This window comes from Pelophylax lessonae (assembly GCF_965119305.1).
Source record: "Pelophylax lessonae genome assembly, chromosome: 10".
NCBI lineage: Eukaryota > Metazoa > Chordata > Amphibia > Anura > Ranidae > Pelophylax > Pelophylax lessonae.
The window spans coordinates 181576057-181599670 of NC_138777.1; the positions used below are offsets into that span (position 1 = coordinate 181576057).

Sequence of the window (23614 nt, forward strand, 5' to 3'; positions counted from 1 at the left end):
AATCTCTGAAAACCATTCTCTTTAGAGAAGCCTATCCTGACTACAACAACTGTACTTTTAGTTTCTCCATCATCTTTTCCCCCACAGTTATTACCTTTTGTATCACTTTACAATCCCTTTTGGATTGTAAGCTCTAACGAGCAGGGCCCTCTGATTCCTGTATTGAGTTGTTTCGTAACTGTACTGTCTGTCCTCATGTTGTAAAGCGCTGCACAAACTGTTGGCACTATATAAATCTTATATAATAATAATAATAATGTTGATTGAACAATAGCTTAAAAAAACGAGCATACATGTTAGAGCCAAACTCCAGCCAAGACCTTTTTTTTAGTTTTGTAAAGAGGCTTAACCTCCCTGGCGGTATGATTATGTCAGGAATTACATACCAAAAGCGGTACAATTCTTTTCATGGAAATTTGGCGTTATGTATTATAGGCCTACAATTCTTAGTAATTACTGACTTAAACCTGACCAAAACAAGACTCTAGTAGACATCCCAGATGTGATAAATTTGAAACACAAACACGTGAATTATAATCGAATCAATAATATTATTTTATTATTTAATATATAATATATATAATAAAATTATATTATTGATTAGATTATAATTCATGCATTATATATTATATATAGATATATGTGTGTGTGTGTATATATATATATATATATATATATATATATATATATATATATATAATATATAACGCATGAATTATAATTGAATCAATAATATAATTTTATATATATATATATATATATATATATATATATATATATATGTGTGTGTGTGCATATATATATATATATATATATATATATATATATATATATGCATATATATATATATATAATATAAAATGTGTTTTGTGTTTTGTGCAACGTTTTTTTTTTTTTTGAATTTCCCTCCCTAGTTCCGCTCCCATGCAGCATTGCTGCTGCAGGGAACGGAACTAGGAAGTGATCACACCGACGGAGGGACGGAGGAGGGGCGAGACTCTCGGCTGGCGATCTCAGCAATGAGAGATCATCGCTGGATCGCCAGGATAAGGTAAGAGAACACCGCTGCGCTCTCTGCAATCCACCCCGAGCGTGACTCTGGGTTACCGTTCCTGATATGAAAAATCAACCCCGAGTCATGCTCGGGATTACCGCCAAGGAGGTTAAAGGGGGTTGTAAGTCATAAGGTCTATGCATTAGGATAAAAAGCCTTCTGTGTGCAGCAGCACCCCTCAGCCCCTCCTAACACTTACCTGAGGTCCTTCTCTGTCCAGCAATGTCCACGGGTGTCTTAGCCATCCAAGATTCTCCCCCCTGATTGGCTGAGACACAACAGCCTCGCCATTGGCTGCTTCTGTCAATCACAGTCAGCTAGCCAATGAGGAGAGAGAGAGAGGGAGGGCAATGTCGGGGTCCATGTCTGAATGGACACCCGGAGCTCTGACTTGGCTCGGTTGTCCCCATAGCAAGCTGCTTGCTGTGGGGGCACTCAACAGGAGGGAGGGGCCAGGGGCAGAGAAGAGGGACCTGGAAAGAGGAGAATCTGGGCTGCTCTGGGCAAATCCACTGCAACAGAGCAGGTAAGTATGACATGTTTGTTATTTTTATAGGGAAAAAAAATTGACTTTACACTTTATGAACCCTTCCACCCAACCTTCATCTGCGGGGTCACATGCTGCCTTTTGGCATTTATTGTGAAAACCTAAAAGTCCATAAAAAAGTAATCTGTTAGCTAGCTTCTTACTAGGGCAACCGAAGGAACAATAATATTTAGACCATGTTCTGCTTTCTGGCTAAGCGCACAATGGCAGCGGAGGGGCAATAAAAGCAAGCAGTTGATCTGCATTTTTTCCAACCTCCCGACCGCCCACCTTCAAAGTTATGTGGTGGCCAGAAGGCAGAGGACACTACTGCAGCTGCGATGCTTCGCAGAGTGACAATTTTTACTTGCCATGTTGAGTTTGACAGGTGGTGATTCCTGTCGAACGCATCAATTGAAGTCAATGGGATTGCCAAATATTCCAAATGGGGCTATTGTCGCTGAAGTGCTGTAGTGCTCTGTCTGTCTTTCAATGCTGGGGAAATCCAGTGACATGAAGTGAGAGAAAATCTTCACAATGAGGACACGAACAGTAATAAAAACTTATCAAAATTCTAGCTCTTACCCACTAAATTAAAAATGACAAAGAAGTTTGGGCTTAGTTGGGCTAATGTCTATGGGACAGGGAGGGAAACCCCCAATGAGAGGACCAATAGCAAGACTTGACAGGGATTTTAACCCTTATCCACTCTATCCAAAACTCAGGAAGGTTTTGGGGGGGGGGGGGGTCTTTAGCCACTTAAGCCCCAGAGGATTTTCCTGCTGAAAGACCAGGGCCTATTTTGCAATTCGGCACTGCATGACTTTAACGGACAATTGCGCAGTCGTGCAACGCTGTACCCAAATGAAATTGAGGTCCTTTTTTTCCCACAAACAGAGCTTTCTTTTGGTGGTATTTGATCACCTGTGCGATTTTTTTATTTTTTGCGTCAATTTTGAAAAAAATAACAATATTTTTCACATTTTTTTTATATGAAATTCCCCCCAAAAAAATGTAAAATCAAAATTTAACATTTTAGGCCAATTTGTTTTCTGCTACATATTTTTGGTAAAAAAAATTGCAATAAGCGTATTTTGATTGGTTTGCGCAAAAATTATTGCGTTTACTAACTAAGGGAAAGATTTATGTCATTTTTATGTTTTTTTTTTTTAACTATTAATGGCGGCAATCTGCGATTTTTCTTTTGCGGGACTGCGACATTGCGGCAGACAGATTGGACCCCTGACTAACATTTTTGACACTTTTTTTGACACTTTTGGGGGTACCAGTGACATTACTACAGTAATCATTGCTATACATATGCACTGTTACTGTAAAAATGACACTGGCAGGGAAGGGGTTAACTTTATTAGTGCTCAAGGGGTTAAGTGTTTCTCTAGGGGCGTGATTCTAACTGTAAAGGGGCGTGGCTTGTGATGTAACCACAAAGACATACGATCCTACATAGCAGGATCGTATGATCTCTGCAGTTGCACCAGGGAGAATGACAGCCAGCTTTGTTTACATCAGCCGCCTGCCTTTCTCCCTCTCCACGGGGAGACCACTAGTGACCGGCGGACATCGGAGCCGCTGGTCACTCGCACGGGGATGTCAGGGAACAAGCGGGGGCGGGAGCGCGCCTCCGGCGGCGTGCGCTCGCCTCCTGCAGGCTCCTGGGCGAGCGACGTAATACTACGTCGCTTTGCCCAGGAGGGGCTGACTGTCGCAGTAAATATACTGTGGGCGGTCGGCAAGTGGTTAAAGAAGAACTCCAGGATTTAGACAACCCCCAAACCTGTCTCCCCTACCTCCCAAAGCCGCCCCAAAAACTTTTTGTAAAAATGAGAGAAACCCTATACATACCTTTTTTTTCTGCAGTCTTCTGTGACAGTTCTAAATACACAAAATTATACCCACAGTTGATCCAGAGAAAGGCAAAGAACCCAACAAAGTGTGATCCAATTTTCTCCAGTGGGGTAAAAAATCCTTCCTGATCCCCAATCGGATATTACCTGGATCAACTTTACCTATAAATGTTAGTATCCATGGAGCAGGGTGATCTGTTGAATTCACTTGGGACCATACTATGGGATCTTGTGTTTTAGTGTTCATAATGGGTGGTTAACCAGCTTCAATGTGATATTTTTAAAATATTTTTTATATATATATTTGTTAGATGTCCTTCTCAAGTTCTCTATTTTTTACTGTAATACTGTTATGGTAAGACATTGTGATCTGTACTTTGGGGAGCTGTACTGGTGTTTGGGGAGGGGGGATTTGTACTGGGGGAAGTAAATTTTTACTGGGGGGGGGGAAGAAATCTGCACTAGGAGGAACTGTACAGTTGGGGTGATATCTGTATTGGAGGTCGTGGAATTTGTATTTGGGGGAGATCATACTTGGGGAAAATCTGCAATGGGGTGGAGTAGATCTATCCTGGTGAGAGTTGTGCTGAGGAAAGGAATATCTGTATTGTTGGGAGCTGAACTAGGGGGGAAGATCTGTACTGCATGGGGGGAGATCTGTACTGGTTGGGGGGAGTGTAACAGGGGTAAATCTGTATTGGGACGAAGACCTGTACTGGTGTTGGGGGGGGGGGGGGCTGGCTGTACTTAGGTAAGCCGAGCCGTATTGGGGCAAAAGGTCTGTAGTGGGGGCAGAAAGCTGTACTGTAGGGAGATCTGTATTTAGAAGAGGGGACATTTATTAATGGAAGGGAGGAGATCACTACTGGGGGGGGAAACTTGGTTTGGGGAGGTAGGTACACTTTTATGGCATGGTAATTAAATAATATTTTTTACAATAGCTCGCTAGGGGGGCTGCCCAATTATCTTCCTCTACCACCCCTAGGCTAAACCCCCCCCCCCCGACCCCCCAGAAAAGAAAACAATATATATGTTCCTGCATATATCTCATCAAAACAGATAAAAATTTCCTGTCCCAGTGGGTTTAATATGATATGATTCTGTGTTTCCAGCAATGAAGAGAGCTCTGTACCCATGACCTGCCCTCAGGATAAGAGAATCAGACAGATGCGGTTTTTATTAGTAAAAGATGGACTGCAATAAAAAAACAGGAAATAGAAAATCCGCACAAAGCCAGGTCGTCTGGGGATTTCTCCCTAAAACTAAGCATCGCCTATGACAGTACGTCTGTATTGTTAGTAAAAGGTGCAGGAACTCCCAGATACGAAGACCCTTTGAAACTATAGTGCAGTAAAGGCTTGGCTCGGCTTAACTAAATGATCCCCAGGTTATTTCAGAATATTATTAGAACAATATTAAAAGATCAATACAAAGTGTAGTAACCCATAACAGCCAATAGGTTTGACATTATTGCACTATGACCAATGAGTCTCAAAGTAAGTTCACAATATTGCTATAATTGGCAATGCTTATTTCAGGGATTTCTACCTAATAATATACTACACTATCCACACCTGATTTAGGCAGCTGCAAGCACTACAGCTTTGACAACTATTGTGTGATATACAGTATCTCACAAAAGTGAGTACAACCCTCACATTTTTGTAAATATTTTATTATACCTTTTCATGTGACAACAGAAATGACACTTTGCTGCAATGTAAAGTAGTGAGTGTACAGCTTGTATAACAGTGTACATTTGCTGTACCCTCAAAATAACTCAACACACAGCCATTAATGTCTAAACCGCTGGCAACAAAAGTGAGTACACCCCTAAGTGGAAATGTCCAAATTGGGCCCAATTAGCCATTTCCCCTCCCCGGTGTCATGTGATTTGTTAGTTTTACAAGGTCTCAGGTGTGAATGGGGAGCAGGTGTGTTAAATTTGGTGTTATTGCTTTCACTCTCTCAAACTGGTCACTGGAAGTTCAACATGGCACCTCATGGCAAAGAACTCTCTGAGGATCTGGAAAAAAAGAATTGTTGCTCTACGTAAATATGGCCTAGGCTATAAGAAGATTGCCAAGACCCTGAAACTGAGCTGCAGCACAGTGGCCAAGACCATACAGCAGTTTAACAGGACAGGTTCCACTCAGAACAGGCCTTGCCATGGTGGACCAAAGAAGTTGAATACACGTGCTGAGGTTGTCTTTGGGAAATAGACATATGAGTGTTGCCAGCATTGCTACAGAGGTTGAAGGGGTGGGGGGTCAGCCTGTCAGTGCTCAGACCATACGCTGCACACTGCATCAAATTGGTCTGCATGGCTGTTGTCCCAGAAGGAAGCCTCTTCTAAAGATGATGCACAAGAAAGCCTGCAAACAGTTTGTTGAAGAGAAGCAGACTAAGGACATGGATTACTGGAACCATGTCCTGTGGTCTGATGAGACAAAGACACATTTATTTGGTTCAGATGGTGTCAAGCATGTGTGGCGGCAACCTGGTGAGGAATATAAAGACAAGTGTGTCTTGCCTACAGTGAAGCATGGTGGTGGAAGTGTCATGGTCTGGGGCTGCATGAGTGCTGCCGGCACTGGGAAGCTCCAGTTCATTGAGAGAACTATGAATGCCAACATGTACTGTGACATACTGAAGCAGATTATGATCCCCTCCTTTGGAAGACTGGGCCGCAGGGCAGTATTCCAACATGATAACGATCCCAAACACACCTCCAAGATGACCACTGCCTTGCTAAGAAGGTGAGGGTAAAGGTGTTGGACTGGCCAAGCATTTCTCCAGACCTAAACCCTTTTGAGCATCTGTGAGGCATCCTCAAATGGAAGGTGGAGTAGCGCAAGGTCTCTAACATCTACTAGCTCTGTGATGTCGTCATGAAGGAGTGGAAGAGGACTCCAGTGGCAACCTGTGAAGCTCTAGTGAACCATGAACAAGAGGGTTAAGGCCGTGCTGGAAAAAAATGGTGGCCACGCAAAATATTGACACTTTGGTCCCAATTTAGACATTTTCTCTTAGGGGTGTACTCACTTTTGTTGCCAGTGGTTTAGACATTAATGGCTGTGTGTTGAGTTACTTTGAGGGGACAGCAAATTGACACTGTTATACAGGCTGTACACTCACTGCTTTACATTGTAGCAAAGTGTCATTTCTTCAGTGTTGTCACATGAAAAGATAAAATAAAATGTTTTCAAAAATGTGAGGGGTGTACTCACTTTTGTGAGATACTGTAAGAATATAGGTGAAAAAGTGCTGCGCTGTGGATCTTAATATAAAGTGACTTATGCCAGTTTGAAAATGTAAAAACATATAACAATTGAGTGAAATATTGTGATGATTCTCTAAAATAAATCCAGATAAAAAGTCCACACATATATAGTGTCAATAAGGCCCCTTCACTCTGACTTTCTGATCAGATCCGCCTGTCAGTTTTTCAGGCGGACCTGATCGGATGCTCCATGCACCCCTATGGAGCAGCGGATGTCAGCGATGACATGTCCGCTGACACCCGCTGCTATCCAATCCATGCCTGATGGTGAAATCCAGATGATGATGGATGGTGACCCTACTTTCCATCCATCAGGAGGATCGGATCGTATGAGAATGGACAGGCGGTCTGTTTTCATCCAATCTCACATAGAGGACCCACGGGTGTCTTTAGTTTTTGTTGTATCTGTTATACATGTAGAGATGTATAGTAACTAAGTAGAACTACTTCACAACTGTACTTAAGTACCGAAAGGCGGTATCTGTACTTTCCTAGAGTAGAATTTTTTTCTCCTACTTCCACTTTTACGTCACTACATTTTTTCAATGATTTCAATACTTCTACTCCGATATTTTTTTTTTGTGCTGCATAGTTACTCGTTACAATTATAAAAATTACCACTGCCAGAACAGTAGATGACAGGTTTCATGAAGTTCGAAACATGTGTATTATAAGCTCATACGAAAATAAAAGCTACTGTATGTATAAATAAAAGCTGCATTTGAAATAATAAAAAACAATATGATGTTCAAAATTTTGAATTCTTTCTTTAATAACTACATAACCCAATACTTCTACTTTTACTTTCAGTACTTGAGTAGCAATTTTCTTTTGAAACTACTGGTACTTTTACTTTCAGTACTTGAGTAGCAAAATTTTTAAAAAAACTACTTGCAATACTTAAGTACAAAAAATGTTGAACACTTTAGTACTTCTACTCAAGTCACTTTTTGATCGAGCACTTCCACTTCTACTCAAGTCACTTTTTGATCGAGCACTTGTACTTTTACTCAAGTATGGGTTTCGAGTACTTTATACAACTCTGTATACATGTTAGCACAAATTGGATGGAACTATGCTGAGATCTGTGATGCACTTTTAACAATTAATTATGTCATCTCCATTTTCTGCAGATTTACTGTCAGTACAGCCCCGATCCCCATTAGTTTTCATGTCAAAGAGCATTCTAGTCAAACACTGCATTTTCTATTTGAACACATACAGCCGCATTCAAATGGAAAATATAGCGTTTGACCCGCTTTGTCTGAAGTTCAGATGCACCCAAAAGGACATGCTGTGTCTCAGGGGCAGACTGGCAGCTTTCAGCCCAGGGGGCAAGTACAAACCAGAGGCCCATGATGCAGCGACTCAGCCCCCCTCCCACTCTCCCTCTTCTCCTCCTACTCCTGACCCCCATTACAGGCTGAAGCTCCGCTCCAGGTACTCTCTACTCCCTCCCAGGCTGAATCCGGGTCTCCAACCTGGCCAGCAGGGGCAGTTAGGGGGAGCTGGGACAGCTCGTTTGGGGCTGGCCAGGGGAGGAGAATCTCTAGTAGGGCATGGAACCGGCCTCTGCTCAGACACAGTGTACACCATCCATGCTGGGGAGGGGGGGGGGGGGCTGTGCTTTGTCCTTGTCTTCATCCTGCACTCAGTAGGTCAGCGGCAGGGACTTTGTATTTCTCTTCACGAGGAATCCTTTAGTCATGTCTGTGGCAGAAGTGGTGCAGCCTTTTTACAGGGCATCAGAGCAGCCCAGGGGGCAATTGCCCCCCTGCCCCTGGCCCAGTCCTCCCCTGCTGTGTCTACAAAAATGTAGCACAACACAAAGCAAGTCAAGCTCAGCCTCTGAATAGCATGTGTACTGCTCAATTAAAGTCAATGAGACATTAGAGACGCACATCAACCACAAGAAAATGGACGACCGTTGACATGAGCCCCTAAAAGAAAAGTATTAACTTTTTAAACCTTATTCTGCATCTGAACCCCCTCTGCTTCTGCACTGAAAACTGAGAAATGAAACACTGCTGATCACTGTTATCCCCTCGCTCTGAGCAAAGAGCTGGTGATTGTCAGTCACAAGCTCTCTGCTCTGTCCCCTCCAGTACTCACTGGCAGGGCCAGATTAAGAGCATCATGGGCTTGGTGCTGAGGATTTTGAAGGGCCTTAAGGGCCGTGCCTTGGCATGCACCCAGAGGAGGAAGGGTGCAGCCATGCATGCCTAATTCCACATTGGATGCTGTCTCTGAAGCCCATAAACACATCCATGCATCGGCAACTGTCCCTCCTTGTCCGGCCTTCGTGCTGTGTGGGGAGGTTCTGAGGGAGCTGCCTGGGGAAGCGAGCATAGAAGCCAGACTTCTGTGTTTACAAGTGACAGAAGAGCGGTAACAGTGAACATGGCCAACCTGGGGCCTATATAAAGGTAGGGGCCTGGAGCTGCAGCTCCAATAGCCCCTACGTTAATCTGGCCCTGCTCACTGGAGCATTGGGCTGTGTAGGGGGTGGGAGCAGCTGGCTCAGTTTCCCAGCGGCTCCCTGAGTGGATGAGCCAGCTGCCAGTCAAGGCATCTAGGTGGATCCCAACTGTAAAAGTCGAGATCTTTCCCCAGCCTGGACGGCCTGAGTGACGTCGGCTAAAAACGGATCACAGGAGTGCAGAACGAACTGCACTCCTGTGATCCATAGTAGAAGTAAAGCCTAAAAAGTTTTGGCCATATTTCTCCTTCTACTCTGGGCTCACAGAATTGGATTTAATGACACTGGTTGTCATTTAACCCAGAGGAGAACTGGTAAGGAACCAAACAACTGTGAATTTGCTGAGGGCAGCGCATGCATAAAGCATAGTATTGCCATGAAAGGTTTTCTTTTCTTGTTTTACATCGTGCTGAGCCATGAATTTATAAAAAAGTCTCACTGGAGCTGAGTTTTAACTTTACGAGTTTTCAGATCTTGATAAAACGTTGAATAGCATAAAACCAATAAATGTCCTCTAATTAAAACCACATGACCGCTCTTCATCAAAAGTAAGATTAGTCACAATAGCCACGTCTCCTCCATATCACTGGAATAGGTCCATTGGGCAGTTGGTACACGGGTCTGGAATGCTCATCTCATGTAATGCGGGAATCCCTTTTCTGGACTGGTTAATGACTGGCAGGCTCCAAGCTTTCTCAGACACTCGTAAAGTTCACAGTTTGGTTTTACATCCTAGACCTGGAAAATGAATGCAAACGAACTCCTGAAAATTAGACTTGACACAAGGGGGTATGTTTATCTTGATGGCACATGATACATAAAATCTAGAGATCGTCCTAATAGCCAATGACATTAAGCCCTGAAATGAATGATTACACATGGGGAAATATCGCACGTTGTGCCAAGCTCTGCACTTTGTGGTCTCAGTGTTTTAACAAACTCTGCTTTTTCATACTCAGCTTCCAAGACTTTGACAAAGACATTTCCCAGATGCTTTAGCCAAGACTGAAATTCAGCTTTCCAGGGCTGACTCACTGTAAAAAAACACCCTTTGGGTGCCTGGGAGCCACTGAAAGGCTTTACATATAAATGTTTAAGTTCTCCTACTGTAACCCAGAGACCTTTAAAAAAGAGATCCAAAAACAAAAACTGCCAGTAAACCTATAAAATATTACATTTTTAATTCAAGCTTCAGAAGTATTCATACTGTAGGTTAACCACTTAAGCCCCGGAGGATTTGGCTGCTCAAAGACCAGGGCCTATTTTGCGATTCGGCACTGCGTGACTTTAACAGACAATTGCGCAGTTGTGCGATGCTGTACCCAAATGAAATTGACGTCCTTTTTTTCCCACAAACAGAGCTTTTTTTTGGTGGTATTTGATCACCTGTACGATTTTGACTTTTTGCGCTATAAACAAAAAAAAAGCATTGATTTTGAAAAAATAACAATATCTTTCACATTTTTTATATGAAATTCCCCCCAAAAAAATGTAAAAATCTAAATTTTTTAACATTTTAGGCCAATTTGTTTTCTGCTACATATTTTTGGTAAAAAGAAAATCGCAACAAGCGTATTTTGATTGGATTGCGCAAAAGTAATTGCGTTTACTAACTAAGGGAAAGATTTATGTCATTTTTATTGTTGTTTTTTTTTAACGAGTAATGGCGGCGATCTGAGATTTTTTTTTGCGGGACTGCGACATTGTGGCGGACAGATCGGACCCCTGACTGACATTTTTGATACTTTTGGGGGTACCAGTGACATTACTACAGTAATCAGTGCTATACATATGCACTGTTACTGTAAAAATGAGACTGGCAGGAAAGGGGTTAACTTTATTGGTGATCAGTGGGTTAAATGTATCCCTAGGGGCGTGATTCTAACTGTGGGGGGGGGCGTGGCTTGTGATGTAACCACAGAGACATACGATCCTACATAGCAGGATCGTGTAGTCTCTGCAGTTACATCAGGGAGAGGCTAGAGGCTCATGGGCGAGTGACGTACCGGTACGTCACTTTGCCCAGGAGGGGCTGACCGCCGCAGTATATAGTCGTGCGGCGGTCGGCAAGTGGTTAAAGATCAGTTCCCAGATTTCCAACTAAGAGTTTGTAGTTAGACCGAGTGACATATGTCTAATTCGTAGTTGCATTTACTATTAAAGCTGAATTCCAGGCAAAGAGCTATATAGACGAAATGCATACAGTGTATATGGCATACAATATATTACCAAAAGTATTGGGACACCTTCCTTTACTCATATGAACTTTAACCACTTCAGCTCCGGAAGGTTTTACCCCCTTAATGACATGTCCATTTTTTGCGATACGGCACTGCTTTAACTGACAATTGCGCGGGCATGTGATGTTGTACCCAAATAAAATTGATGTTCTTTTTTTCCCCACAAATTGAGCTTTGTTTTGGTGGTATTTGATCACCTCTGTGGTTCCTATTTTTTGCGCTATAATTAACCACTTTGCCACTGCTCACTAGAGCTCTACTGCGGCAAAGTGGTTCGTTATCGTCTGGCGACGTAGACCTACATCGCCAGACACTCCCCTTTCTTGGCAGCGAGCGCGCGCTGTATTCAGTTACAGCGGGAGTCGGGCCAGGGGAGGAGCGGTGGCGATCGCCGCTGCTCTTCCCCGATCGTCGGGGAATCGAGTCTGGAGATCCGCACGCTTGTGTAAACAGAGCGGGCGGATCTCCTAAGTGACAGGCAGGGTCAGATTGCAGGGTTCAGCATAGCTGCGATCTGTCCCTGTGTCACTCAGTCACCTCCCCCCACACACGTCAGTAAGCACCAGGCATACATTAACCCCTCCCTCTCCAATAAAGTTAACCCCTTCCCTCCCAGTGTCATTTTTACAGTAACAGTGCATATGTATAGCACTGATTACTGTAGTAATGTCACTGGTACCCCCAAAAGTGTCAAAAATGTCAGTCAAGGGTCCGATCTGTCCGCCGCAATGTCGCAGTCCCGCAAAAAAAATCGCAGATTGCCGCCATTACTCGTTAAAAAAAAAACCACCAAAAATGACAGAAATCTTTCCCTTAGTTAGTAAGCACAATAGCTTTTGCGCAAACCAATCAAAATACGCTTATTGTGATTTATTTTTTACCAAACATAGGTAGCAGAAAACATATTGGCCAAAAATGTAAAAAAATTTTGATTTTTACATTTTTTTGGGGGGAATTTAATATAAAAAAATGTGAAAAAATATTGTTATTTTTTCAAAATTGTCGCTCTTTTTTTGTTTATAGCGCAAAAAGTAAAAATCGCACAGGTGATCAAATACCACCAAAAGAAAGCTCTGTTTGTGGGGAAAAAAAGGACATGGGTACGGCGTTGCATGACCGCGCAATTGTCAGTTAAAGTTGCACAGTGCCGAATCGCAAAAAGTGGCCCAGACGTAAGACAGCAAAATCCTCCGGTGGTAAAGTGGTTAAAAAAGACCGACAATTTAAAAAAAAAAAACAATATTCTTTACTTTCTGCTTCAAAACACATCCAATGAAAACATTTTTAAAAATCTAATTTTATTATCAGTTTAGGCCAATTTGTTTTCTGCTACATATTTCTGGTTAAAAAAAGTCCCCAAAAGTGTATATTGATTGGTTTGTACATTTACAAACTATGGGATCGGTTTATGGACTTTTAATTTTTTTTTATTGTTTTTATTAGTAATGGCAGTGATCAGCGATTTTTAGCCAAACTGATTACTTTTTAGCACTGATTACTGTAGTAATGTCACTGGTCCCCAAATTACAGTTAGGTGTCCGATCTGTCCGCCGCAATGTCACAGTTCCGCTAAAAACCGCTGATTGCCGCCATTACTAGTAAAAAAATAAATAAATAAAAATGACAAAAATCTTTACCTTAGTTTGTAGACGAATAACTTTTGCGCAAGCCAATCAATATACGCTTAAGGCCCGTACACACGTACCGATCGTCGGCATACAAACGTCGGTGGACGAAGGATCTGCCGATTGTACGCGTGTTAGTATGGTGCCTCCGACAGATGTCTGCGCACAATCCGCGGACAAAAGTCTTTCTTGCAAACATGAAAATATTTGTATGCCGACACCAGAACGGACGATTGTTCGCCTGTCAGTACACAATTCGGCCGACAGACCGCAGATTTGCAAGACTGGGCATGCTCAGAAAATAGAAAACACAGGGAAAGTTAACCATTACATGACATCACTTCTGCAGTCGGCGGACAAAATTCTTGTGCTGTCCTTGTGCTGTCTTTGCACTTTTCAGCAGACACCGACATCCCGGGGAGAAAAGAGGAACATTTGTATGCCGACCATCGGTACGTGTGTACGGGGCTTTAGTGGGATTTTGTTTACCAAAAATATGTAGCAGAATACAAATTGGCCTAAAATGATGAAAACATTTGATTTTTAAATTTTTTTTATTGTAGATGTTTTATAGCAGAAAGTGAAAAATATTGTTTTTTTTTTTTAGAATTGTTGCACTTTTTTTGTTTATAGCACAAAAAATAAAAATCACACAGGTGATCAAATACCACCAAAAGAAAGCTCTATTTGTGGGGGAAAAAAAACATCAATTTTATTTGTATCAAAGAGAATGAACTACCCAACTTGTGCCATCATCCAAAATTGATGAGAAAAAGGGGAATTTGTGAGAGATCATGGGTTTGGAAGACCAGATCCCAATTGATTCCTCACAAGAACAAATGACTGGACTTTCTAAGGCACATCATGAGATGAATCATAGCGAGTCACAAATTAATTTAAAATAATTTTATTACAAAGATACATTAAAATGAATATGAGGGCAAAGGATTCATTGTCCTCATCCAAACATACAAGACATATAACCAACAACCAAAAGGTTATTTAAAATCGAATAACCTAGGACTATTTTTTACCCATATAGTCTCCAATGACAATAGGAAAAATGTGTAGGTTATTATATATTCACAAAATTCTGGGGTAACATCATAAGGTACATAGTCACATCTGATCTTTGGGTCTACGCGTTTTCGCAGCGTGCTTCTTCAGGACCACATTTATACATCAGAGGTTTCTTAAAGTAGAAAAAATATTCGTTAGTATTAGCATAAACAGGAAGATAGCATTTGTGCTGTAGTCTGTGTGCTGCATAGGAAAAACACACCTGTAATAGGGTGTAGCCAATGTCTCCCAGGCGAGCATAGAGGGCGCAAAAGAAAGGGGAGTATATGAATAGAGGTGTTCAGTGATATCTATAAACATAAAATGTCATTTAGAATCTCTTCCTTCCAATGATGAAAATTTAATTTAATATAGAAAGGGCATCAATTTTATTTGGGTACAGCGTCGCACGACCGCACAATTGTCAGTTAAAGTAACGCAGTGCTGAATCTCCGACTGCTCACAGTAATATTACTGCGGCAGAGTGGCTCGTTATCGTCTGACGACGTAGTACTACGTCGTCAGACACTCCCCCTTCTGGGCGGCGCTTGCGCGCCGCCGGAGGCTCGCTCCCGCTGTTTTCATTCACAGCGGGAGTCGGGCCAGGGGAGGAGCAGCGGCGATCGCCGCTGCTCTTACCCGATCGTCGGGGATCGAGTCTGGAGATCCGCCCGCTGTGTGTAAACACAGCGGGCGGATCTCCATAGTGACAGGGAGTGACAGATCGGACTGTTCAGCATAGCTGGACATCCGATCTGTCCATGACTCACTCAGTCACCTCCCCCCCCACACGTCAGTAAGCACCAGGCATACATTAACCCCTCCCTCTCCAATAAAATTAACCCCTTCCCTGCCAGTGTCATTTTTACAGTAACAGTGCATATATATAGCACTGATTACTGCAGTAATGTCACTGGTACCCCCAAAAGTGTCAAAAATGTCAGTCAAGGGTCCGATCTGTCCGCCGCAATGTCGCAGTCCCGCAAAAAAAAATCGCAGATCGCCGCCATTACGCGTTAAAAAAAAACACCAAAAATGACAGAAATCTTTCCCTTTGTTAGTAAACGCAATAACTTTTGCGCAAACCAATCAAAATACGCTTATTGCGATTTTTTTTACCAAACATAGGTAGCAGAAAACAAATTGGCCAAAAATTTTTAAAAAAATTGGTTTTTACATCTTTTTTGGGGGGAATTTCATATAAAGAAATGTTAAAAATATTGTTATTTTTTCAAAATAAACGCTCTTTTTTTGTTTATAGCGCAAAAAGTAAAAATCGCACAGGTGATCAAATACCACCAAAAAAAAGCTCTGTTTGTGAGAAAAAAAGGACGTAAATTTCGTTTGGGTACGGCGTCGCACGACCGCGCAATTGTCAGTTGAAGTCGCACAGCGCCGAATCGCAAAAAGTGGCCTGGACGGAAGACAGCAAAATCCTCCGGTGGTAAAGTGGTTAAGGGGGTAAACTTTCCGGTCCAGAAGTGGTTAATAGAAGTGTTTTACTGCAGTAAACCATCCAACCACAAAATGAATGAATTTGTTCATTTGAAATGTCAGTATAAAGAAAAAGTAGTGTTGAAAAAACATCACTTGTGGGTTTAACCAATCATTTTGTGTGTATCGATCCTTCATGGTCAATGCAACTCTGTGCATTTGCAGGGGTGCGTCCTTTGCCTGCATGGCCAGTTGGAGGGGAGTGCACAGAAAGACCAAAATGTGATATGAAGTCTTGTATTCAGTGATATAATTAACAAAGTTAGTTGCCGAGATCACTTGCAGGCACCAGAATCCAGTTATCACACAGCAGAAGTCACCTGTGGCCCAGTGTTGCAGCAATAAAGACAGCAATGAATAGTATTGTACCAGCAGATTATTCGGCAATAGCAAAGTTCTGCTGCAGAATTTGACCCAATATGGGCAGTAACTCAGTGTTCCAGGCTGAGTCTGCTTCACCAGAGGACGGCTTCTGCTGCTGGGAAGGGGGGACTGACTGGATGAAAAGTATAGTCCCTCTTCTGTGCTCATAAGGGGGGTTTTCCAAAAGCATACCTGCCAACATTTGAAATGGGAACAAGGGACACCTATTAGCAAAAATTTGTAGTTATAGGACACGCCCCCTGCCACACCCCCTTATAGGAGGCTTCTTGACCACTGCTATTCCTTTAAATTTGAAATTTACAAATGCAGCAATTTAGAAATTGGATGAAAGGTTTAGCACTATGAAACACTTTTTGAAAGATAAAAAGTGCATTTTATATACAGCTATATAGATCAGACCAAAATGAGGGGGAAATGAGAGGGGCAGAGGGACTTTGTTCCAAATCAGGGACAGTCCCTCTAAATCAGGGACAGTCCCTCCAAATCAGGGACAGTCCCTCCTAATCAGGGAGAGTCCCTCCAAATCAGAGATAGTCCCTCCTAATCAGGGACAGTCCCTCCAAATCAGAGACAGTCCCTCCAAATCAGAGACAGTCCCTCCAAATCAGAGATAGTCCCTCCTAATCAGGGACAGTCCCTCCAAATCAGAGACAGTCCCTCCAAATCAGAGACAGTCCCTCCTAATCAGGGACAGTCCCTCCAAATCAGAGACAGTCCCTCCAAATCAGAGACAGTCCCTCCTAATCAGGGACAGTCCCTCCAAATCAGAGATAGTCCCTCCTAATCAGGGACAGTCCCTCCAAATCAGAGACAGTCCCTCCAAATCAGAGACAGTCCCTCCTAATCAGGGACAGTCCCTCCAAATCAGAGACAGTCCCTCCTAATCAGGGACAGTCCCTTCAAATCAAAGACAGTCCCTCCTAATCAGGGACAGTCCCTCCAAATCAGAGACAGTCCCTCCTAATCAGGGACAGTCCCTCCAAATCAGAGACAGTCCCTCCAAATCAGAGACAGTCCCTCCTAATCAGGGACAGTCCCTCCTAATCAGAGACAGTCCCTCCTAATCAGGGACAGTCCCTCCAAATCAGAGACAGTCCCTCCAAATCAGAGACAGTCCCTCCTAATCAGGGAGAGTCCCTCCTAATCAGAGACAGTCCCTCCTAATCAAGGACAGTCCCTCCAAATCAGAGACAGTCCCTCCAAATCAGAGACAGTCCCTCCAAATCAGAGACAGTCCCTCCTAATCAGATACAGTCCCTCTAAATCAGGGACAGTTGGGAGCTTTGTAAATGTTTAAAGCGGTAGTATACCGCTTTTTGTGATTTTTAACTACAGGTAATCCTATAATTAGGCTTACCTGTAGGTACAATTAATATCTCCTAAACCTGCACGGTTTAGGAGATATTTGCGCTGCATGCAGCCGCTGACGCGAGCGGCGCATGCGCTCTGAAGGTCCGGGGGGACCTTCAGAGTTCCTTGCCGGGAAGTTGCTGTAAAATCACTCGCATGCCAATCACAGCGCCGGAGCCGCCGAACCCGGAAGAGACGCCGAGGGATCATGTCCGCTCCCACAGCGTTGTCCGGGGGTCCGTGTCGGGGCTTTGTTCTAAGGTAAGTGTTTCATAATGAGCTAGTATGCGATGCATACTAGCTCATTATGCCTTTGTCTTGCAGGGTTTTTTTTTTAGGTATACAACCGCTTTAACAAAGTTAGTTGCGGAAATCATTTGCATAGCTCCCAACTGTCTTTGATTTAGAGGGACTGTCCCTGATTAGGAACAAAGTCCCTCTGTCCCTCTCATTTGTCCCTCATTTTGGTCTTGGAATGTAGACTGAACATCAGCAATGTTCCTGCCCTATCCCTCCTTGAACAGGAACCTCTCCCTGAGCTGTGACGCTACCTAACTAGAGGGTTCTCTGTCCCTGACCTAACCACTCACTCAAAGTGCCCCAAAATGAGCTAGGAACCCTTATTCAAAAAGGTTTGACCAAGATGGTCACCAAAGGTCACAGCGTTCATTTAGGCAGCTGCTACCTTTGAGACACCTATGCCCCATACACACGTGCAGATTATCTGCAGACTTTTGTCTGCAGACTTACCAAAACCATATAATATGAGGTCAAATCTAAACACTTTCAATTTGTATGCTATCCGGCAGGCCCTTGCACTACATAGAAAAGGTAAGTCTGCAGACAAAAGTCTGCAGATAATCTGCACGTGTGTATGGGGCATTAGGATACCTGCAAAGCCTCCATGCCAATTGTACAGTGGCACAGTGCCACCTTCTGGATAGAGGAGAAATTGCACTTGCCTGCACATATACCTTATACAAAAGCCCCATCCATACACACGCAACGATTATCGGCCGACCGATCGTCCGTCTTTTGTCCAGAGTTGTGTTTTGTTGGTTGGAATGTGCCTAGACTGCACACGAATTTTCTCGCCCAACAAAAATCTGCTTCAGAAGTGATGTCATGTGTTGGTTTGCTTTCTTTGTGTTCTTTCTTCACTGAGCATGCCCAGACTTGCTCATAAGATTTTTCCCTGTCGAAATCTGTACTGACTGCACGAAAATCGGACGTGTTTCGACGGCCAACAAAAATTTTATAGCCTGCACACCAGATTTTTGTCGGTTGTCGGAAGCATCATACTAACAAGCCGAAAATCGGCAGATCGGACGTTGGACGAAAATTCCCTGCCGATTTTCGATGCGTGTGTACAGGGCTTAAGGGCTTGTTCACACTTGACTAAATCTCTAATGCTTAACAAATGCTGCTAAAGTAATTGTATGGTGTTAGTATGGGCGTCAGACAGGCGTCAATGAGCTTCAGTATGGGGCGTCTTAGAAGAGTTAAAAAACGCTCCATAAAGCGCGTTTGATGAGCGTTAAAATTGCTCCACAATGAAAAGTGACAGAAATAAACTAGATTTAACACGCTGGAACCATGCTGCAAAAACCTGCCAGAACGTTTGCGAAGTGTTACCATAGACTTGAATGAGAGGCGTTGAAAGGCTCCAAATGCCTCCTGACTCGACATGAGGCTTTTGAAGGGAAGTGAAGCTAATGCTTCATGTTTTGATAGTGTGAACAAAGCAATGTGCTGTCTATTGTATCTTGTGCATAGGCATTTGAGGGGCGTTTTTAATGCCTCTCAAATGCCTGATTTTAATGTCAGTCTGAACTCAGCCTTATATGTCTCTTTTTCTCCTCTCAGAAAGTTGGGAGATATACACTATATTACCAAAAGTATTAGGACGCCTGCCTTTACACGTACATGAAACTTAATGGCATCCCATTCTTGGTCCATAGGGTTCAATATTGAGTTGGCCCACCCTCTGCAGCTACAACAGCTTCAACTCTTCTGGGAAGGCTTAAGACAAGGTTTAGGAGTGTGTCTATGGGAATGTTTTGCTATTCATCCAGAAGCGCATTTGTGAGGTCAGGCACTGATGTTGGAGAGAAGGCCTGGCTCGCAGTCTCCGCTCTAACTCATCCCAAAGGTGTTTCTTCGGGTTGAGGTCAGGACTCTGTGCAGGCCAGTCCAGTTCCTCCACCCCAAACTCACTTATCCATATCTTTAGGTTACACTTAGAGGTTGTGTTCCTCCTCCAACCAGTGACTTGACAGAGAAAGGAGAAGCAGCACACTGATGAGCTCATCTCTCTACTCAAGTCAGCATTTCCTTGCCAGCTCATGAACCCGGCCCCACGACTGACTAATCCTTTGTGCTGCTTTAAACGTTCCCAGCTCTGTAGCACACCACGAGGCACATATGTAAACAATATATGTGTTGACATGCAATGAGTTATAAAAAAAAAACGTGCATGTCCATTTTCGTCTGCGTTAAGGTGCATTGCCAGCCTACTCAGATTGAATGGGCTGCCTTAAAGCGTAACTCCACTTTTGTTGAGAAAAAAGCATTCCCCTTTAGGTGATCTCTGTACATTGCAAGGATTTTAACAAACTTTGTTGCAGATTCATACCTTTTGTTATTCTGAAGAAATCCATGTTTGTTCCTCTGTGCCTCGTGGGTCAAATGGGAGTGGTTTCAGAATTATCTATCAGCTGTGGCAGCTGCAGGGCTCTAATGAGGAAAGCTGCTGGGCCTGCATCCCTTTAGACGTGTTCCTATTGGGAGTATCTCACCAAAAATGACATTTTTGTTGCAGGGGATGTCAGAAATCTGACTTGTCTCTTAGGCAGACTTTTGGAAAAATTGGTGAGCCAATCGCACAAGCAGAAAATTATGTTTCTGGGGGTGTGGTCGGTATACATTCTGTGTACAGAACACCTCCAGGTAGCCATAATGCATTGCATTTTCAGAAAATTACAACGGCTGCAAATTGAAAAAATTGAAAAGGAAAGGTAATTTTTAATAACATTCAATTACAATATGATTTGTGTCGCAATTGTATGCTATATTGTTTTTTCTTTATTTGCTGATTTTTTCCCCCACGAAAGTGGAGTTACCCTTTAATGCTGTGCAGTTTACCGTGCAGTAATGTGTTGTTTCAAAATGCACACTGTGTGGGGTCTTAAGGAAATTCGGGTGACATTGTAATTTGCAGATCTCCTTATGAAAATACTACCTACCTTACTGTCATGTTGATCCTTTGGCTTCAACACTTTCTGAATCATTGCCCTGAAACAAGTATGCACCCAGCGAAGGCAGATGTTCTGAGCTACGTGCTTGTCCCATAATGACATGTTTCAGTTGAAGGCCAGGTCCTTTGAGAGCTTTTCGTTTTTAATATTAGAATCAGCTATTAAAAATAGCCCTGATAGAGACTATACAATTTTCTTTAGATTTTTTCCCTTAGATTTACCAAAACCATATAATATGAGGTCAGACCTAAACGCTTTCAATTAGTATGCAATCAGGCAGAGCCTTCCACTACATAGTTGAAGGTAAATCTGAAGGAAATCTACCAACAAAAGTTGAATAGTGTGTATCCAGCTTAAGACTTGGATGCCATTAAAGTTCATGTGCTTGTAAAGGCAGACGTCCCAATACTTTGGCAATATAGTTTATATATATATATATATATATATATATATATATATATATATATATATATATATATATATACTGTATATCTCATAATTTTTTAAAAATATTATTCTAATTTATGTTCTTTGTTTCAGATGGGATCAGACAATCTTCCATATGCTACAAGTACGTAACCACTAAAAACGCCCAGGTAAAAATGAGAGTTCGTCTTAAAGGGGATATTCTCTGCACCCTCTTTCTCTTCATCACCCTATGTACATTGTTCTACAGTCTGATGAGACCAACGTCAAAAATATCCCCAGTTAAACCAAAGCAGGCAAAGATTGTATCCAAAACTGCAAAACCGAGGAAGTTTTTGGAGACAAAGGAAAGGGCGAGTAGTGCCCGGCTTCTCTCAGAAGCATACCATGTAGAGGAGGATATTGAGGAGAATAAGCCTACTGAACAGTCTACAGTTACACCACCATTGTTTGACTTCCATCAGTATCTCAGGAGTAAAGACCAACGAAACTTCACCCTGCTGATCAACCAGCCAAATAAATGTTCCAAACCCCCAGGAGATTCATTCCTTCTCATTGCTGTAAAGTCTATTGTGGAAGAATTTGACCGGAGAGAGAGTGTGCGTAAGACTTGGGGTCGAGAAGGGGTTATTAATGGGGCAAGGGTTCGAAGAGTTTTCCTTCTGGGCATGCCCAGGAATAAATCTGCCGTGTCTATGTGGGAGTCGCTCATGCAACAGGAGAGCCATTACTACAAGGACATCCTACTTTGGGATTTTCTTGACACTTTCTTTAACTTGACACTGAAAGAGATTCACTTCCTTAGCTGGGCAGAACAATTCTGCAGCAACGTTAAGTTCGTATTTAAAGGAGACACTGATGTTTTTGTCAATGTAGAGAATCTGATTAGTTACTCACAGACTCAAGATCCTTCCAAGGACTTGTTTGTTGGTGATATTATAAATCATGCTAAGCCAATACGATCAAAGAAGAGCAAATATTACATACCAGAGACAATGTACGGGTTAGGCATGTACCCAGCATATGCGGGTGGGGGAGGATTCCTAATGTCAGGCGTGACCATGAAGAAACTATCCATATCCTGCAAGGAGGTGGAGCTCTTCCCCATAGATGATGTCTTTCTTGGCATGTGCTTACAGAGAGTTAACATCACACCAGTGCTACACGAAGGGTTTAAAACATTTGGAATTACCAAACCCTCAGCTGCCCCCCACATGCAAACATTTGATCCTTGCTTCTATCGGGACTTGATGGTGGTTCATAGCTTAAAGGCTGCAGAGATCTGGCTGATGTGGAATCTGCTCCACAGTCAACAACCACCATGTTCTCAGAGACAGCGGATAAAGAAACTTTTTCATTGGAGGAAAAAGAAGGCAAAGCAATCGATAAAAGCAGTTACAAAAAACAAAAAAATGAGCACATCTATCCCAGATACAGACTCACAGAATCAAATATTGGAAATGTTAGGACTAAAAAAACAGTATTACTAAATGGCTATAGTAACGGGGTCCAGGACACAAATAAGTTAGAGGCCATGATTAGTAAGGATATTCCTAGATTATGGTGGCAAAATTAGTAGTGTACCATTCATTAGTGGGTGGTGGTGGTGACATAACCTTGATTGAAAGTTGCGATTGGCCATATGGCTTCCACATTTGGTCAAGGAACTGGAATGTTTGCAACCATGCAGTTGTAACAAAACCTGGAGAAAAAGAAAGATGCTTGGTCTTCTAAACTGTTTGGCAAAATGGTGGGTGGAATCGGAGCGGTTGATGCAGTCACACCCACTTCCTCCTTTTCAATAGCATATTTTACAGAGAATGGAAAAGGTCTTCTCAGCTGCCATAGTGAAGAATAGCATAAGTTGTATCAAAACATGTTTCAAAGAGTTGTACTTATAAAGCTTTAAAGTTAAGATGTCTTCACAATACCTGCCTTCACGTGTAGCTGCTTTAAGTCACCTGCAGCCATGTGGTCTGCCTTAGTGTTCATCATAAGAATGAGGCCTATTAATGCACAAAAAGCATATAGCTTATGTAAATATCAAAAACAATATACTGTGGTGCGGTCAAATAGATTATATTTCTAAATAAAAATGTGATCTAAAGTCAAGCTACGGTGATTAATACTGTCTGTTGTACAAATTGCTATGACAGTATTAAGGTAGAACTGAAATTATGAGAATAACTAATGTACGGGCAGCCCCTAGAAGTGAATGCAGCTAGCCAGTACAAGAGCAGTAATGTACTTTTTGGACCCTTTCAGCTTGTATAGGGCCAATTTAAACAAGGCCAGTGTGTTGGCTGCTAATACCTACGGCAATACTTATCTTATAAATTGTATGTGTGAATTTGTTTTTTTTTTTCTGTAATTTCCACTTTAGAATGCAACTCTATGTAAAAATCAAAGAATTCACTTCTAATGATTTCTAGGAAACACTGCAGAGTGACGTCATTGAGGCTTCAGCCACTCATGCGGCCGGGATCCTGCGAACCCGAAAGGAAGACCCGGGTAGATGGAAGCCCTGTCACTGGAGGGTTTAATTCTAAGGTAAGTACAGGTGCATTTAAAA

The 23614-nt window shown here is 42.5% G+C and overlaps 1 protein-coding gene across 1 annotated transcript in view; it reads left to right on the forward strand.

Annotated features, from left to right (window-relative positions):
- Nucleotides 1-22600, forward strand: part of B3GNT9 (UDP-GlcNAc:betaGal beta-1,3-N-acetylglucosaminyltransferase 9) — a 41283-nt gene extending 18683 nt beyond the window's left edge. The window contains exon 2 of the mRNA XM_082270355.1: nucleotides 21157-22600. Within this exon, the coding sequence (XP_082126481.1) occupies nucleotides 21219-22532 (1314 nt within the window). The 5' untranslated portion in view covers nucleotides 21157-21218 and the 3' untranslated portion in view covers nucleotides 22533-22600. The remainder of the gene's footprint in view (nucleotides 1-21156) is intronic.
- Nucleotides 22601-23614: the final 1014 nt, after the last annotated feature.